The sequence below is a fragment of the Pelodiscus sinensis genome, chromosome 1 (genome assembly GCF_049634645.1).
Source record: "Pelodiscus sinensis isolate JC-2024 chromosome 1, ASM4963464v1, whole genome shotgun sequence".
Lineage (NCBI taxonomy): Eukaryota > Metazoa > Chordata > Testudines > Trionychidae > Pelodiscus > Pelodiscus sinensis.
This window is the reverse complement of record NC_134711.1, coordinates 129391593-129410563: the sequence shown is the minus strand read 5'-3', so window position 1 is coordinate 129410563 and position 18971 is coordinate 129391593. Positions and strand designations below refer to the sequence as shown.

Genomic DNA, 18971 nt, shown 5'->3' with positions numbered 1-18971 from the left:
AAGATGTTCTATGCTGGTTCTCAGCAAGTGCAAGACATAGGGTCATGAATCACTCACCAATGCTAACTGGTAATTTGAGGTGGTTGGTAATTTCATTTTTGATGGCAAAACCAAGTCTGTGGATTCCTCAGCCATTGTTGCCTGTTCCTTTCCAGAAACGTATACATCACCTTGCTCCTTGAGCTGCTCTTTCCTGCACATCTGGTCTCACTCAGAGCAGCAATGTCCATTTCATGTCTCCTTGAGTTCTCTGGACAAGATCACTATTCTTTGCTCTGGATGGTTTCTTTTCAAATTATCCATCAAGGTTTAGATGTTCCAGGCTCCAAATTTCATTGTTGGTTTTTCACCATAGTGAAGTGATCCTTTGAGTGCAGTAATCCAAGGGGCCACGCGAGACAGACTATGTTAACTGCACCTTTTCTAGCCCTCTCCTCATGTGGGATGAACAGAGGGGGTCCCAAAAAAGGACTTATCACTCTTGGGTACAGCTGTCAAGTTGCATTCCTGACTCTTTCCAAAACCTCCAGCATTGAAGCTGGGATCATCTGCCACCAATTCTGCTGGTCTGGTCATGTTCTTCAAATTCCAGATAATTGGCTCCTAAAGCAGATTGTATTCTCACAACAGAAGTGAGTCATGACCTATAGACTGGGGAAGATGGGATGTGTTTAAAAGATACCTTCAAAGCCAACATGAAGAAATGGAATATTGACATAAACTCATGGAAATTCAATCCGTCCACTGACCCAAATGGAAAAGGGCTCCCGTATTTTGAGATCCAACAAAGGCAGCAGGAAACAAAGAAATGGGAAATGAGGAAAGAACATATTGCAGCTTGACTCAATAATTTAGATCCTTCCCTTCCACCAGGAAATTCCTACCCAACTGTAACTAGATCTATGGATCTTGCATAGGTCTCATTAGCCACATACAAAACCACTAGCAATAACTCGCTAGGATTTTATCATCATGACAATCATCATGGAAGTCTGAGGGATTACCAATATCAGTTGTAATGTTTTGTCCTTCCTCATTTTTCCCCCTGCATTTTTCATTGTCTGAGCAGTGTTAATAGCACAGCCTGAGCATGTAGTCATGACTCTCTACGTGGCTGATCATCAGAACTATGCTGTCCGCTCCTTGTCTCACAGGTGAAGGGATTTTTCTTTATGTCCAGTGGCAAAGGCCTGTTCTCTTTGATACTTAACATTCCTGGTTGTTCACTTCTGACAGCCTGTACTACTTCACTCTAAATATTAGTCTCTAGCTCTCTGACATTGCATAACCGCTTTTGATGGGACACAGCACAGGGGAGACGACAAAGAACATACTTGCATGTGAAAGGAGTTTATTTATGTCCCTAGTTAGACACATGCATGCACAGAGTGAAAGGATGTAGGGGGAAATCCTTGTGTTGTAAATCATCCTTTCCACTATGCATACATACATACCACTGTGGTACGCCGGTACATCTAGACTACATTCTTCTTTCCAAAGGAGATATGCAAATTCAATGCTAATTTGCATATTTTCTTCTGATCACTTTTTTGAAAGCTTTTTTTTAAAAAACAAAAGCAGTTTAGATGCGGTTCTTTTGGGGAAAAACACTTTTTCGAAAGAACACTTCTTCCTCAAAAATGAGGTGTGCAGAGTTCTTTTGAAAAAGGGTATTTTTTCGAAAGAATCACATCTAAACTGCTTTCGTTTTCAGAAAAAAACGCTTTTGAAAAAGAGATTGGAAGAAGATATGCAAATTAGCATTTAATTTGCATATCTCCTTTTGAAAGAAGAATGTAGTCTAGATGTACCCCAAGATTGTGGAGAAAAGTCATAGTCATACGGTTCCTCTGGATTCTGTCTAGCAGTGGGGAAGTTGATGGCCTTTTATAATTTTCTGCTGTAGGGGAAATTAGACCTGGAGAAGGCATGCTTTCCCTCTCTGTGCTGGTGATGGAGGAGAGACCAGGAAGGGGTAGATGAATATTCATAAAAAAAAAAAAATCTGCATGATGCAATAGCTGATGCTTTTTCTCCCACCAAGTGCTGCTCCACCTAATATTGGAAAAGATTAGAAGCCTCTTAAACTCCTAACCAGTTCTTCCTGCTGCTACTTCCAATTCTGTCAGTTACTGAGTCCCTTTTTTCCCCAGGAACAGTGAAGAGGAAAGGGAGCTTCTGGGGAGTTGAGATGGCTGGTCAAGGAGGAAGAGAAGCTCTCCTTTCCTGTTACCAGAGAAGGCCTGTGGAGCTGAGTATCTCTAGCTTGCGAGTCAGATGTCCAGAGCATAGGCTCCCCTGATTTCGTAGCATAGCACTAGAGAGTGTCAAAAACTTCTGAAGTGATAATTTAAATTTTTAATGTAAATGTTTACACAAAATGGACAGAAAACTGAAATTTAAAATAAAGTTGAAAAACTGTTGACCAACTCTAGTGCTGGGTACATATAATAAAACTTCTTCCATAAAGTTCATCAAAGTATTTTGGGGGGTTTTCAATCAACAATCGAGCTGATTGGAGTTCTGAAATTGTAGGAAAAAATCAACATGAGAAATAAAAACAGATAACCAACAACCCTGTGAAAATATCCTGAGAAATTATTTTAATCATTTTCCCTCAGATCTATTTGACGTCTCTATGCTGAGCCTTTTCAGGCCCCACTGTGTTTCAGGGCCTTTATTTTGAAGGCCTAATGTCAGGATACAGGTCTGTGTCAGAGTTGCAACTGGGCATTCTCTCCTGATGAATTGTCCATATATAGGCTTTTCTAAAATTCGTGGCTTACTACTAACTTGTTGGAATGATTCCCACACCTGAGTTTCTCAGAGCTAATATTTCTCACCTGCGTGGCTGAAGCCAATGTACAGATCTGCAGCCTGCTTGTCTGATGTGGAAAGACAGAGATATTTGAAGTCACTTCCTCCTTATTGGCTTGCTGAGGTAATGGCAAGGAATAAATTGCTGTAAGGTCTGTCTGTTTCTTGATTCCTAGGCTTATTTGCAAGCACAGGCCCCTCTGAAGTAACTGTTCATCAGCTGCAGTGAGCTAGTTTGTCAAGGCACAAATCTTTGTGAGGGCACTATCTCAGCAACATTAGCCTGCTGGACTGGTGTCAAGGCACTTGTGGTTACTTGCACAGCATCTCTGTTTTGCCTGGCTGATATCAAGGAACAAGCTGCTGGAAATTCACTGGGTGAGCATCTGTATCTCACTGAATAAGTAACCCTGAGCAGGTCCTCAACAAGCTGCATGTGTGTTTGTGTCCTCTAGGAGTTTGGAACATCCCTTGTTTTCCCAACCACCCACTCCACCACTTCCTCATCCACATACCTAGCATAGAGTGCCAGCGCTGGAGAGGAAAATTCATAGAGGCACTGTTTCCCTTGGATTTTGGATAGGGAAGAAAAAGCAGGGGTTTTTACTGCTTTGCCTTTCAACCTCCTGCAGGGAAGAGAAACCAGCAGTGGTCAGATATTCCTGTGGAAGAAAAGAGATTAAGGACTCCCAGATAGAGCAATTCAGCTACAGATGTTGCTCCATCTACCTGCAGAAAGACTTGAACTACTGGCTCCTTCTGATGTTTTCACATCTAAGTATCCTATCTGATCAGTCCATGTTTCACCAACTATTGAAGGAGGAGGCAGAGGTCTGGGGAAGTTCAGCTCCACAAATCCAGAAAAAGGGAAAGGTCTTCATATGTTCTCCACAGTGAACAGATTTATTTTTTCATAGATTTCTAGCAGCCCTCCCCCCCAAATCTTTCTTCCAGAAGAGCTGTGTTTTATCACTTGTTTTTAAAACACTGTTTTGTATGTAAAACTAACAAAACATACTCCATTTTTAGTAATCATTTGGACAACTGCCACAATATGATTACCAGAGTTAAAAGTTGCTCCTGCATTATATAGTGAGTACAAAAGCTGTAGCCCTTTTATTTCCTTCCCTTGACATTTGGAACAATAGAGGCCCTTACATAAGTAGTATTGTACCATTTTTTACTCTGAATAAAATCAAATTTAGCTTTAATGTTTAAGAGCACATAGTGACTTTATTTGAAACACATACTTTTTTTGTCTTGGGTTTGGATTATTGTAGGACTTCTTTTTGAAATACATTAACAAAGGCATAATGTGAGTGAATGGAAAAATGTCATGCTTCAAGATGCTGCTTTATTCTAATGCAACATTTTGATATTTTTACACGTTTCCTCAATTCTTTTAAAGCTGACATTGTCCAGTATCAATATGATGGTACAATAGTTTACTTACTTTTCCTAATAAAATATAATGGATTCCATGTTTATCTCATCCATTGTCATCCGTTTTCTAATAATGTAACCTGTTTTATTACTTTTGTATTGTAATTTTTACTCTCAAAGGATTCCAGCACTAATATCATGCAGCTTTTCTTGGTCAGGGGAGGAGGAGTGGGCAGCAGACAGCCCATACACACTTCCCTAAATCACAGAGAAGGAAATAGGATATTTTGGGCAAGTACAGCCTTGAAATGGCTAGGATTGCTGCCAGATGCAGCAAACAATTTATTTGATTAATTTAGGTTTTCCTGATGACAGATTGTCAACTAACAGCAGGGGCGGATATAGGGCAGGGCGAACGGGGCGGCCGCCCCGGGCCCCACGCATGCGCCGTGGCACCATCACGCATGCGCATGGCGTCACGGCACATGCGCCGTGGCAAAGTGGGGGCCCCGCGGAGTTACACTGCCCGGCGCCCCGCAAAACAGTCACCTGCCCCTGACTAACAGCCTGCCTTTTATATATTTGTCCCTCATTTGAAATTATTCATTGAATGGCTTACATAAAATATTTTATTGTGTGGATGTTTTGTGAACTTTATGCCTGTTTTCGTTGACTACTTGTCTTCATGCTGTGGGATGTTGGTTGAATGATTTTTTTTCTCCGTAACTAGATGGACTCTCAAATATAGCTGGTCAAAACATTTTTGGTTGAAAAATGGGGTTTGACATATCGGATCATTAGGAGTGGACAAAAATTGAATGCTTGTAATCATAGATTTTTGGTGTAAAAATTCAAAATTGTGGAAAAATTCCACTTTGTCTCATGTTGTGAAAGTAAAAAAAAAATGTGGAAGCATTTTTCTTTACTTTCACTTTATTTTTTCCCTGTGTTCTATGCTTCAGCTGATTTTGTAACAGTGAAGTTCAGATCCTAACATTTTTTAGTCAGCCCATAATTCTTTTGTTGTGGATATATTGATTTCTAGATACTTTGACGTGTGGATTCTTTTCTCATTGTTGTGTGACTGTCATTTCCCATGGCACTTTTCCTGCGTTAGATGTCACTGATCACAATTCTTCCACACTGCTGTGTAATAGTATAGCCTGAAATAATTTTGTTGCCTAGCAAATTTTCAGATGGGGAAGTTGAGACAACTTAAGGTGGTAACTGAACGGTTCAGACTTTGCCTCTATATAATGTCTGTCAAAGGTTGAGGTTCAATCCAAGTGAGACAGAAGCAGTGGGAAGCAGTGAAAGCTAGCAAGGGTGGTGTTTGCCTTTTGTCAAGCAAGTTTTGATATTCCAGGATGTTCCAAGATTGTCACTTCCTTTTGAGTCTTGTGTCTTCAGTAGCAACTTCTTATCCACACTCAGCTAAACAACAAAAAATCCTCACAGATGACTAAAAACTAATGTTGTACTTGGTGGTATGCAAGTAGCAAATTCAGTCTCTGCCTCAAGGAGTTTACTGCCTAAAAGATTTAAATATATTTAAAATGTTTCTCTCGCATCTGGACCTCATCCACTTTGTCTTTGTAAGATAGTAGTGTATTATGAGTTTTCAACTAGTTGAGAACGCAGCAGTCCTGTTTAGCAGTGAAAGTCACAGGGAACATTTGTAGTTCCTGGAAATGCCTGTTTCCTACCAGTGCCATTTCAGGTGTTGTTTATGATTTATAAGGCTGTGTAAGGCTTGTTTCCTAGAAATCTGAAAAGACCACCTTCAAAAGAGAGTTTATGTATGAGCAACTGAACTAAATAAAGCTTAATTAAGTACAGAGTACATTCTGATTTATGCTTATCTAATGACTAGCTCCTACAGTGAGTGTTGCCCCTTCAGTACCTAAGATGTACTTCTTGGCTACGTCTACACTGGCCCCTTTTCCGGAAGGGGCATGTTAATTTCAGCGATCGTAATAGGGAAATCCGCGGGGGATTTAAATATCCCCCGCGGCATTTAAATAAAAATGTCCGCCGCTTTTTTCCGGCTTTTAGAAAAGCCGGAAAAGAGCGTCTACACTGGCCCCGATCCTCTGGAAAAAGCGCCCTTTTCCGGAGGATCTTATTCCTACTTCGAAGTACAGAGCACAGCCAGAGCACAGCCCCAATTTTACAAATCACACAGTTCGCTTTCTTGCCTATGTGTCAGAATGCAGGGGCAATCTGTTAGTTTCTGAAGTTCCGAATGTAGATCGTCTGCATCAAAAACAGGCAAACTTGATTGCATCTGTCTTGTGAAATGCAAAAATAAGTAAAGTATGTTTAGTCCATCCATATTTTGGGCAGAACTTTTGTGGGGGATTCTTCACAATCAAACCAGCAAGATGGCAAAGTGGCGAGATCAATGAGTTTTAAATATTTATTTCACCTGTGTTTTCCTAAAACAGAAAAGTAGTGTGTGCAGCGTTATTTTTCCAAAACTAATTTTAAGTGTAATGCCATGGAAAATGTTCATCGACTTATTGTTCAGAAGTGATTATCCTTTAAATCATGGCTGTTTCACTGGCTGCCTTCATCTGATCCTGAAACTATAAATGAACTCCAAGGCTTTGATGTTGAGGGTTCAAACTCAAAGGAGATTTTCAAGGTCTTTGAAGTTGATCTCTAGAAGGGACAATGCACTGTGCACTTATTCACTGGGGGAGTGCTGTCATCATAATACAGCTGAGCCTTTGCCAGTGTAAATTTATCATGGGTGTTTGAAGTAGCCTTATTGCATCAGTTTTCCTTTTATTTAAAAATCAGAACATGGGTAAACATTGGTGGGCCTCTGTTCCTTTTTCATTCTATTTGTGTGAAATGAATAATTATATCAAAGGCAACATAATTTGGACAGAATTTTGTGTAATATAAAGAAATCTTTTAGCAACCTCCCCCCCCACCACCTTTTAAAAAGTTGCCATAAAGAGTTCTTTAAAAGATGACAAACAGATGATGTGTCATAGATGAGATTAACTCTAATGACTAAATTTCAAAGGATTCCTCCGTATTTTGAAAGACCATGGATGTGACCCTCACCCTTCAGCAGTTTTGCTCTTTAAGACCCTGGTCCTGCGATGAGTTCTTTGTGGATTGACCCTGATGCTTGCATGGATTACCTCTGAAGTCAGTGGGGCTTTGCACAAGTGCAGGGGTTTTGTGCATAGATCATTGCAGGACTGATGCCTAAATGGAGAACGAGCATGCTGCGACATATGACATCATAAATTCATGTAGTGAAGAATGAATGTGGGAGCCAGCCCTTTGAAGTGTTGAGTGCATCCAGTGGCATGCTGTGCACTCTCAACTTTAGATCAGTTGCTGGTGAGGGTATCCAGCATCTTCCATCATCAGGCTCATATTTGGTACATGACATTAAAACCAAACTGAACAAAGCACTACAAAAATACTTCTGGAAGAAATCCTGTGTTCTTAAAGGGACGGGTTAGATGTGTTGCCAATGCTCATAATTTTATCACAAGCCTTGCAATATTTGCTGTTTTTTTTCCTTAAAAGCCCCAGTTCCAGGAATCAGTTTCTGGTGTTTGTAAGTAAGCTTCTAGTCCTTATGGTTGTGGGGAAAAGCTTGAAAACATCACACCTTCTCCCCAAAAGCTCCAAATAGAGGAGGTAAATAAAAATAACTCGATTTTAACCATCTGATGATTATTTTTGTGGGTGTTATGTGATTTTTTTGTACATGCTTCGACAATTCTGATGTGATAGTTGTTTTCTGTCTGTTGTGTCCATTACAAGACACACTCGTTTTCGTAACCTATTTCAGGAGCTAAGTTTTGTGAATAGCTCTTCAGAGAGTTAACAGTGTATCATATTTTTAGGACCCAATGTAATTGGTAACAAGATACACAGAAGAGGGTTTGTTATAATATACCCTCATAAATATGTGCATATGTCTTTCTTTCTTTCTTTCTTTCTTTCTTTCTTTCTTTCTTTCTTTCTTTCTTTCTTTCTTTCTTTCTTTCTTTCTTTCTTTCTTTCTTTCTTTCTTTCTTTCTTTCTTTCTTTCTTTCTTTCTTTCTTTCTTTCTTTCTTTCTTTCTTTCTTTCTTATAGTTCTGTGAACATTACAGGGAAAGAAACCAGAATACGGGTAACTGGAAATGTTATAATATAGGCTTAAGATCTCTCTGTAATAAATACTAATTTACAGTGTAAGTTCATGGCAGGAAAGGACCATATTATATTGTGCACTTGAACAGTGCTAACACAATGGAGTCTTGATCCTGACTGTAACCTTTTGGTGTTACTGCAGCATAAACACTAAGTAGCAATATTATTTTTATTAGTTATTATCTGTGGTCAGAGGGAAATTTGGTGAATTTCACTCATAACTATGGAAAAAAGATGGAGCTGGCTAATGTCTAGAATAGTGTTCAGGTCTCAAAAATCCATTTTTCTGCAAACACGGTTGCATGTGACACAAAAATCAAATCCATAATGTAGGGTAGAGATAAATATATGTGAGCTTTGCCATATAGTTCTACCAGTGCATTTTGGTCCTTGCCTCTACTGTTCCTAATTCTGCATGGTTCAGTCCTTGAACTCTGCCTGTTGTACTGAATTGCATGATGGCTTATTGATATGAACATTTGATTGAAACCACCAAGCTCATATCACTTGTGACCTGAAACCGATTAAAACAGAAGTCTTTATAGATGAAAGGGTTGAAGGTTTATCCTCTCTGCTATCTAGCCCCAAACAGCTATATACTTTTTCAGTAATTTAATGGTCCTTTTGTTGGAAAAGAGTGTCATGGGACTAGGAATAATGACACGCTGTGACTGGCTGTTTCCATAAAGACAGGATTATGATGATGAGGGCTTTTTCATTCTATACATGCCTGCTTGTATGACAAATATACAAAACTGAGCTGGTAGGTCCATCTTGATATTTCAAGCTGATATATTAATTTATGATTAAAGGCTAGGGCAACTATTTTTTTTATATTTGAAGTTTGAAATGTATTTTTTGTGTGAATTACAAGAACCATATGAACTTCATAATCATGAACAACACACATTTTGGTCTCAGTTCAGCAGATAGTTCAAATATTTTCATAGTCTAACTTAGTGCTTGGTGCCCCTTGTTGGTGAAATTTTAGAGACTCTTGTGTACATGTGGCTCTTTCTTGGATTTGTATTATTTTTTCCCATAAGAGTTTGTTAGCTTATAGGCTTTCTGCTCATAGATTATATTAGTTAAGGATAATAAATGGACATACAATATTTCTCCTTATACCCAGGCCTAACAATGCTCCATGGTCTTGTCATCAGTCCTAAGTTTCACTGCTTTGGTTCCCTTTGCATTCAAAGACGCACACTGTAGTCACCATTTATCCACCTGGTAACTGGGCTCTTTTGGATCTCATCAGTGCTACTCCATAATTGGTCAGGGGGCTTGCTGTTGGTTGAAGCAAGCAGCTTCCATTCCCCACCAGAGGCGAAATGTTGTCTCTCTCATTATCAGCATTTGATAATTTGATACCATTTGGTAAAGCAGGTAAATTCTTAGAAAAAATGAGCCTGCCTTTCTGGGTGTGCATTGTGCATGTTATCCCATGGATTGTTGCCACAACTTCTCAGTCCTTTCTGTATCTTTCCTTTTACTGAAGTATTGAGCCTCTTCTGAGCAGCTAATACTAGTGACAAATTGTGATTTTTGTAGAAGAGTTAGGGTTGCCAGGTGCCCAGTTTTGAACCAGACAGTCCATATTTGAGCTTTCCGTTTGGGAAACAAATTGAGAAAATATAAATGTACGGTATTTTCTAAATAAGATGTAATGTAGATTGTGATGTAATGTCAAGTGTGTCTGGTATTTTTGTTGAAACCATTTGGAAACCCTAAAAAGAGTGTGTAACTTCACCTATCATTTAAAAGGACTCAGTTGTGAGTCTGTATCAGAATAAGTTAAAGCCTAAGAGTAGACCTTTTTAGACCAAGTTTAGTTTCATGTTCAGAATACCAAAGGGGCCATTTAGCCTCATCCTTCAGAATTTTTTAGCTAAATACCCTCTAAGAATTAATGGTACGTGAGGTAGAATGAGACATTTAGGCAAATCCAAAACAAATGTCTGCAAGGGTTTTTTTAGCTTTATTTAGACACTGTTCTTGAAGAACTGAATCACAAATATACCGGGCTAGAAGGGACTTCAAAATCAACTAGTCCATCCCCCTGTGCTGAGGCAGGATTAAGTACAGTGAGGCCTTGCCCAACAGGCATTTGTCTCTCTTTTTAAGAGATGCCACAACCTCTCCAAGGAACATGTTTCCATGCATAACTATCCATATAGTTAGAAAGTTTTCCCTGCTATTCAAAGTACATCTCCCTTACAGGAAACGAGGCTGGATACTTTTTACTCTACCATCATGGACAGGGCTCGACAAATAATGCAATCTACTCGCCCGTGGCGAGTAGATTGCAACCTGGAAGAGCCGGGTTCGGGCAATCTGCGCATGCGCAGAATGATCTGTGTATGCGCAGATCGCCGGACAGTGCAGCTGGTGAGCGGAGCTCGCCGCGGTTCGGCGAGCCCTGATCATGGAAAAGTTAGTCACTGTCCCCTTTATATCATTCATTTGCATATTTACAATTATCTTCCTGTCCTCCCTCTTTTCTAGACTAAATATGCCCAGTTCTTTCAATATTGACTCATAAGTCTTAGTTTCTAAAACTTTTATCATTTTTGTTGCTCTCCTCTGGACACTGTCTACTTTGGTTCACGTCTACCTTAATATAGACGTGAACCAGTATTGCTGCTGAGACCTCACCAGTCCTGAGTAGAGTGGAACAATTACCCCCTTTTTCTTACATACAACACTCTGGTTAATATACACCAAAATTATATTTGTAACAGCATCACACAATTAATACACATTCAACGTGCGATCTGTTATAATCCCAAGATCCCTTTCTGCACTACTGCAGTCTAGCCAGCATATTACATGACTTTTGAAGGGTTAATTAAACCCAGAAATGGCCTGAAAGAAATGGCATTACACATACTTTGCATTGCTAGGAGACACTAGAGGGTAAGGTCTTAACTGTGTCACAGGCTCTACAGAGAACAAATCAGGGATGATGTGAAAAGGCAGCGTAAAACTTATTTACATTGTTAAAGTAGACTGCAACCTACTGGAATTTATGCCTCCATAACATCCTCTTAAATTCATGTAAACAAATTACTAAACTTAAAAATAGATCTCTTGTTTTCAAATTCCCTCAACACAGTGGTCTTCCGTATCTTATTTCTGGAGTACACATTGTATGGTCCCCACCTGTTCTAATTACTCCACTGTTAGGTAGTGGTCTATAATCTAAAGACCATTGCTGCATAAATGGAAAGCTTGTTTCGTCTCATCCTAATTTATTTTCTCTGTCTCTAATAATATAAAAGATATCTGTGCCACATTAATCAATATTGTATCTAAAAGACTTTCGGCAGATATAACTTCTGAGGCATCTAACCTTTTTGATTCATAGCAATGTACTGAGCTGGACTGAAAACTTCCTTTCTCTCTGACAATTTGTTACTCCTGTGGCATTATACAATGATTCTGTCTTAGGCCTGGAAGAATTAGATATCCCTTGGTAAATGTCAGCAAACATTGATTTCACTGCATGTGCATGCACAAATTCACCAAAACATATTTCCATTGATGATAATTTGCATATAAAGGTAGGCAGAGTATATTTATTCTTTATGTACGTAAGCAGGGTCTGAATCAGTGCTTCCATTCCAGCCTGCTAGAATGGGAAAGACATCCTGGGTGTAGTGATGTGAATACAGTTCACTCAGTTTGCTTAGGCCCGCTAGATATTGAATTGTTAGAATGGTGTTTTGCCCATTATAACCAATTTGGCTGTGTTTAACAAACTGTGTTAATCCTAAATGCAGGAATTGTACGATATGACCACCTATGCTTGTAGTGACTGGAAATGTATAAAAATCAGACTGTGTTTAACTCAGCTCAAAGGAGAGTGTCAATGTAAAGAACAAGGCCAGTCTTAAAAGTAGGAATAAGGGATCTTCCGGAAAAGGGCTTATTTTCCGCAAGATCCCGTCTAGACTGGTGCTTTTCTCCGGCAAAACCCCGAGCTGGAAAAAAGCTGCAGCCATGTTCATGCAAATGCCGCGGGGGATATTTAAATCTCCCCCGGCATTTGCAATTCCGAAGTGTCTCATTAGCATCCCTTTTCCGGAAAGGGGTGCCAATGTAGACACAGCCATAATGTCATTGCTAAATTCAAGTTGGAACAGATTGTTTCGTATACAGATTTTCTCCTTGGCACATATTCTGTAGTTTCTGAGAGCTTGCATATAGATAACAGATTACTTTGGGTGTTTGGAGGGTTGCTAGATCTGTGAAGGTAGACATAATGATCTGTCGTTTTTTGTAAATAATTGATTGCAGGGACTACTTATGCTAAACAATCTATTTCATCTTGTGTTTAGCTGTGACTCTCAGAGTACCTGGGATAGACTTGAAGAGCTTTGTGTAGCCTGAAAGCTTGTCTCTGTCACTGATAGAAGTTGTTACACTAAAAAGATATTACGTCACTCACCTTATATCTCTCATATCCTGGGATTGACCCGGCTACAACAACACTTCAGACAAAGTAGAAAAGCACTCAGTGGTTCATAATGGACCTGCAACAATGCCAGTGCCAAAAGGGTTTCATAATCTTTAGTGGGGAAGTGAATGAATAAATTTGGTGGCTTGAAGAAAAGAGAAATTTTGAATGATACTTTAATGAGCCAGACTGAATGGATTGGGATTGAATGGGTAGCTAACTGGTAGCTGTTACTGAGGTGGGGGTTAAGTAGGGCTAATTGTGGGTTTGTGTATTTGCCTGATCTATATGACAATGATTTGTATGCATATATGAGAGAGTCAAGAGAGAGTGCGTATGTGCATGTGTGCTGAGGTAGGGAATTTATGAATGGGAGGTTCTGCGAAGGGAAGGGACGGTTGTGTTGAAGGTTTTGTGTGTGCATGTGTGTCAGCATGCAGCAGTGTTTCTTAGACTCTGTCCATAAGCATGTGAATGCAGGAGAAAAAAGCATCTTTGTGTTGTCTGAGAGGTAGAAATGGGGAGGCTATCTAAGCTGGAGATCATGTTAATGTAATTTTGTGGGTGGGCTGGTAAGAGATTTTGCAAGGCTGAAATATATATTTTTCTGTGTATGACAGAGAGGGGAAAAAAGCTTAATATGTAGCTTTATTTAATACATTAATATATAAATCTGGCAAGTATTAAAGTAGCAAATCATTTGGAGTCTGTTTTTGGTAAACTCACAGGAATTTTGGAATTTGATGTGACTTTTACTCTTTCTTGCTTTCGAGTAAAACTAGGGGCAGATCAGGTTAATTTATATCATCTGCCTTTATGTAGTATCAGCCTGAAGAGTCCCCAGTTTTAAAAAAAAGAGATGAAAAAGACTGTAGAAAGCTGGTCATGAGTAAATGTGTAGGGGAAGAGTGACCAACCACAGGTTTTTGTTTTGCTTTAGTGGGGCTGGTGGGGTGGTTTTTGTCCTTGTTTTGTTTTAAACAAGACTTCTTTAAAAACAAACTCCTTTCCATAAAAGGAGAAGTGATGGCATGGTCAAGTATCATATTAAGGCAACGGGTGACTGACTTTTGTTCATTTTAATGAACATTTTATTAATTTTCACTTCAACTATTGTAGATAAAAAGAAAGAGAAGCCCTTAAATATTTTTAATCAGGCATTTTAATCAACTGTGTTTTTCTCATGTGCTTGCATTATATTCAGTCATGCCAAATTGGCTTTGTTTTCACATGCTCTGCTAACAGTTAAAATGAACGAGTCCAGTTCTCTGCTGACAGCTGAGTTCAGTAGAGTTACACAAGACATTTATAAGAGAGTCTGGCCCAGTGAATTGAAAGATAAGGAGATAAGGTAGACCTAGGACTTGTGATCAATAATAAAACATTTTGTGTGCTTTACAAGTAATATTGGGTATTAAGAGCTACAAAATATGATTGGTAACTATATCATGCTTTCATTATGTCTATACAAATGCTTAAAGCTGTTGGCCATATTTTGTGACTGTCCGCTCCCTTGATTGGGACTACTTATTTGAGTAAAGACTACCCTTAAGAGTAAGGATTTACCACATCAAGACCTCATTCACTGTTGCTGAGGAGGGTAAGTAAGTAAATACATTAAAAAGAGGCAAATCCTTAACTGGTGTAAATTGCAATAGTTCATTTAAGATAGTGGAGCTATGTTAATTTATACAACTGAGGGTCTTCCTTGTACTCTGCTTCTGAGGGGAATTCCTGGTATTCTTATTTCTTCTGATGTAACCCTGGAAGCCATTTTTTTAAAATTTTAAAATACTATTGAGCAAAATGGATTTCTCTATGCTAAAACCCTGGCATCAGTCAATAAATAAATACACTGTATTTGACATTGTTCTCCTTATTCGGGTTAATGGGAATTTTGTTTCAGGTGAGAAGAGCTGGATTGGACCTTACTTCACTATTGCAACTTGGAAGTTGTTCTGAAATGTGAAGTGAAGTATTTCTGAAATACTTTAAATACTATTAGAGTGTTTGTGTTTTTTTTTCATTTATTTGGGGGAAAAAGCCAGTGAGATGTTAAAGCTAAAATGCAAGTATTAGTATTGACAAATTTATTTTTCTAATTTTAATTATAGAGGTGCAACAATGTGTCCTAGCAAATTGCTGGAATGAATTCCTGAATCAAAAGTGAATACACTAACAGGAGCGTAAATAGTCCTAACATTTAAATTCTTCTAAATATCATCTCTTTCATGATTTGGAATGATAACATAAGGGGATCTTATTGCAGATACATTTATGAACTTTAAAAAGTAACTTGAAAAATTATGGAATCCTTATACAAGGCCCTATCCTGCAACTCTTAGGCCCCAGTTCAGGAAAACACATTCAGCACTGGTTTAAGTCCCATTAACTTTAAAGAAACTGAAGTGCTGAAATGCTGTCTTCAGTTGAGCTAGCACATTTAAAAATGCTGGTTTTACCCCTGGTATAATTGACTTCAATTGGAATATTCACATGTGTTAACTTTTATTTGTGTGATTAACGACTTCAGGATCAGGCTTTTTAATGGCAAACATCTTTACCAATATTTGATAAGAGAGGAGCCTAAGAGAGAGATTACCAGCGAGGTCTCATTTTTTCATCTGAGGAAAATATATTCTTCCTCCAACTTTGTCTTTTCATCTGGAAGTATAGATTTTCTGGTGAAACAAGAGACTGATTGTTACAGAAAATATTTCTGCAGTTAACACCTGAGGCCAACAACTGGGTCTTGAAATAATTTATTGGTGTCACAGCACGTACAAGTGTTCCAAAGTTCATGTAGTAGATTAAGTATAGAGTTAGGAATAGAAATGTCATGAAACATTCTGCTTTTATTTTGTGCTGAGACCAACAGTACTTCTCTTGTGTTGTGTTTTTTGAGGAGTGGTTCAACATACACTACTTCATGATAAAAAATAAAGCAAATCTTAAAAATACAATAGATGTTAACTTTCTTTGCCTGTATGCAGGTCAAGATCTTCACAAGTGTGAAATGATTTGGGTACCTGAATTATGAGGTGACTTTTTAAAGAAGCCTGTTTTCTGACACAGCGCTGAGTACCTACACTCTGAAAATTGGGCACTGTTAAGGTGACTCAGACTGAGTCCACAAAAATGGCTGAGACACTGGCAGCTTTGAAAATGCCTTAGTGTTGTAAAGTTTATAAAATATTTTCAAAATTGCAGTGGAATTTATTTGAAGATTTCCACATTTCTATCATGACATGAGTGTTCTCAGCCTGACATGATACACTTCAACATTTTAAATGCTTGCTTTTCTCATAATACCACATCGTATCCAGTAGCTTTCTTCCAGGCTAGGGAGTTATGAAATGGTAGGTGCCTTTTCTGTAATCCAGCATATCCAGCAGCTGGCTGGATATGCCATGCCATAATCCTCTCTGCTCAGGAACAGAGACTGCCCCATCTGTTTTGTGCTAAGCTACAGAAAACTTGGGAGATTGAGGCTTCCAAAAGGCATTCAGATTACCTCTCTCAGGACTCACTAATGCCTGCTAACCATATTATTATGTTACTTTTACTTACTCCTCTTCATTTTATTAAGCAAAATGAGGTTTAGCAGCCAGTACTTTTGCTTTTAAACAGATAATTATTGTGTTTCTTAAACTTTACTTTGATTGGTACCATATTTATAATTTGGAGCATTCTGAACACATGGTTGTATGAATGTCAGGATAAGAACTTCTCCTAGACTTATTAGGAGTTAAGGATCATGCCATACTTTATTTAAAAGGTAATTTTCCCTAGATTGGCAAAAAGGTTACTGTCACAAGATATTACCATATATGTGCTAAATGGGAATTTTGTCTAAATAGCACAACTTAAATGACTTCTAAGATAATAGGAGTTACAGATAATGTCATTCAAAAGTTAATTTCCTTTAGATTTGGAATGAAGTTTCAGGTTTGACCTATGACTTCAGTGTCATGATAATTCGGACATTCTTACTAGTAGGGTTATGTAAAATTTGAACAATGAAACAGAAAGCTCTGTTTTGGTTTTTAAATTTTCTTTTAACTTCATACGATATGTGTATGAAACATCCTAAAGTTTTGCTTCAAAATAAGATTTTAGTGAAACGGTTTGAGACAGTAGGGGGAAGGGGAATGTGTAATTCCATTCCTGTCGTGTGTTCATAAAATGAATATTCTTCCATACTTATGTCTCTTCACTTTTTTACTCTGTTCTTTTTTATTTTAGTCTATTTTTTCTTGGTATTCATTAGAGAATTTATATTTACTTACTTTTTCAGGTCTGTACTTTCAGTCTCTCATGACAGTAGTTATTGAGAATGTATATACAGATATATGCCTACAATATACATTATATAAAACAGAAGTGTAATTAGTAATTTTTAAGCCATTACTTCAAATTTTGCTCCTATGAAAATGAATTTTCACATTAGTGTGAAATATTTTGAAAGTCCCATGTTCTTGAGATAACTGGCATTTCTGTAATAGACAAATATATCAGATTTTTTAGTTTTATTAGGGTAACACAATTAGACCATGCCAGTTATAACATGTCATTGCTTTGTATTACTGTATTCAGTTGTTTCATAAAAAGAATACACTCACCCTCCTCCTTCCCCAAAAGTTTTGTTTAGAGTTTTGGAAAAAGTTTAAATCCATTAACATTAACTACAGTTACATGTAGCTGATGTTAAACATGTCTTTTTTTCTCATTCTCTCTCTCACTTTTAATTTAACACTAGCATTTTAAAAGCTCAATTTCAGATTTCAGTTTCTCTCTGCAAAAGTAGTTCATCACCTCTTAGGTTTAGCATCCCTGAATAAATTGCCAAATATGCATCATTATTATATTTTTGACAACTTGACAATCAGAGGAAAATGTCTATTAGACAGATAAAGTATTAGGATATCACCACTATATCTACAGTAGCTTTAATGAAAGGTTAAAGCATTGACAGATAAGTGCTTAAACAATTCCAGCATTGTACTTTCTGCACTACTTTGAAGCCATTATGTTTCATTTATAGTTAACTTACCCTATTCAGGGCATAAATAAAATGTCAGTCATACACTGTAGCACTGAGGTCATGATTTTATGAAAGCTTCTTTGACAGAATATAAGTGATTTGGGATCAACAAGTGTAGAAAATGTTGTTTATTTTAAGGACCAGCAGTAGACTTGGACTGTATTTTCAATAGGCTTAAATCATCCTTTAAAAACTACAGTACTCTCAATTTAAAGGAACAGTAATCACATTTGTAAGCTCCAAAATTTGATCGAATGTTCCTTGTCTTGTATCCATTTGCCAACTCTGTATAATTTCAGATAAATGTTTCAAAAGGGATTAATGATTTTAAGAATGTTGAAGAATACCTTGAACGTTGTCCTCTTTTAAGAAGTTAAAGCTGTGATGGTTTTAATAATTCTCAGATATTCTTTTTCCTACTCTTTGTAGCATTTCGATCAGGAGTGATAGCAAATCAGAGCATAAAACAATGAGCACAAGGTAAGAAAATGATTGACCGATTCTTTTATTAACTCCACAGTTTTAAAACTAACTTAAAACAAGTGATAGGAGAGGAGAAAAAAGAAAAAGAAGGCTCAAATTAAAGCACTGGACTCAAGGGAAAATTTTTGCACATGCATCATTCAGTTCTGTAGTAAACCAGCTGCAGAAGCAGGTTTCAAATTCCTATACTAAGACTGAGACCACAGATCTGCCCTCTATTCCTGAAGGTCAAAGGGCATTTCTCCTGCAGGCAGAGTGGCAGTTTGTCCAATCAATACAAGACTGTTACCCATGGTGCCCATGACACAGAAGGATCATTATACTGAGTAAGCTGACATATAATTGGAACATTTCTTCAAGTCTACATGAGGGAGTTGAGAAGACAAGCATAAAGTGGGTACATATGTTCTTTTTGAAAGACAAGTGGTTGTAAGCAGTATGCCTTCGGTAACTTTTCGGAGCGATGTCACTGATAGTTTTATTGTATACGCCTGCCAACATTTGCTGGAGAATTAATCATATTGGATCTGACTCCTACAGTTTGATTCTTTGCAGGCACAGGATTCAACTGAAATGAGTCCAATATTATGAGTAGGAATTTAGTTAAGAAACA

General features: G+C 37.9%; 1 protein-coding gene across 1 annotated transcript in view; it reads left to right on the top strand.

Annotated features, from left to right (window-relative positions):
* LOC102453877 (potassium voltage-gated channel subfamily KQT member 1-like) overlaps window positions 1–18971 on the top strand; it is a 723768-nt gene that overhangs the window by 232458 nt on the left and 472339 nt on the right. The window contains exon 12 of the mRNA XM_075901205.1: window positions 18305–18355. Coding sequence (XP_075757320.1) covers window positions 18305–18355 — 51 coding nt within the window. The remainder of the gene's footprint in view (window positions 1–18304; window positions 18356–18971) is intronic.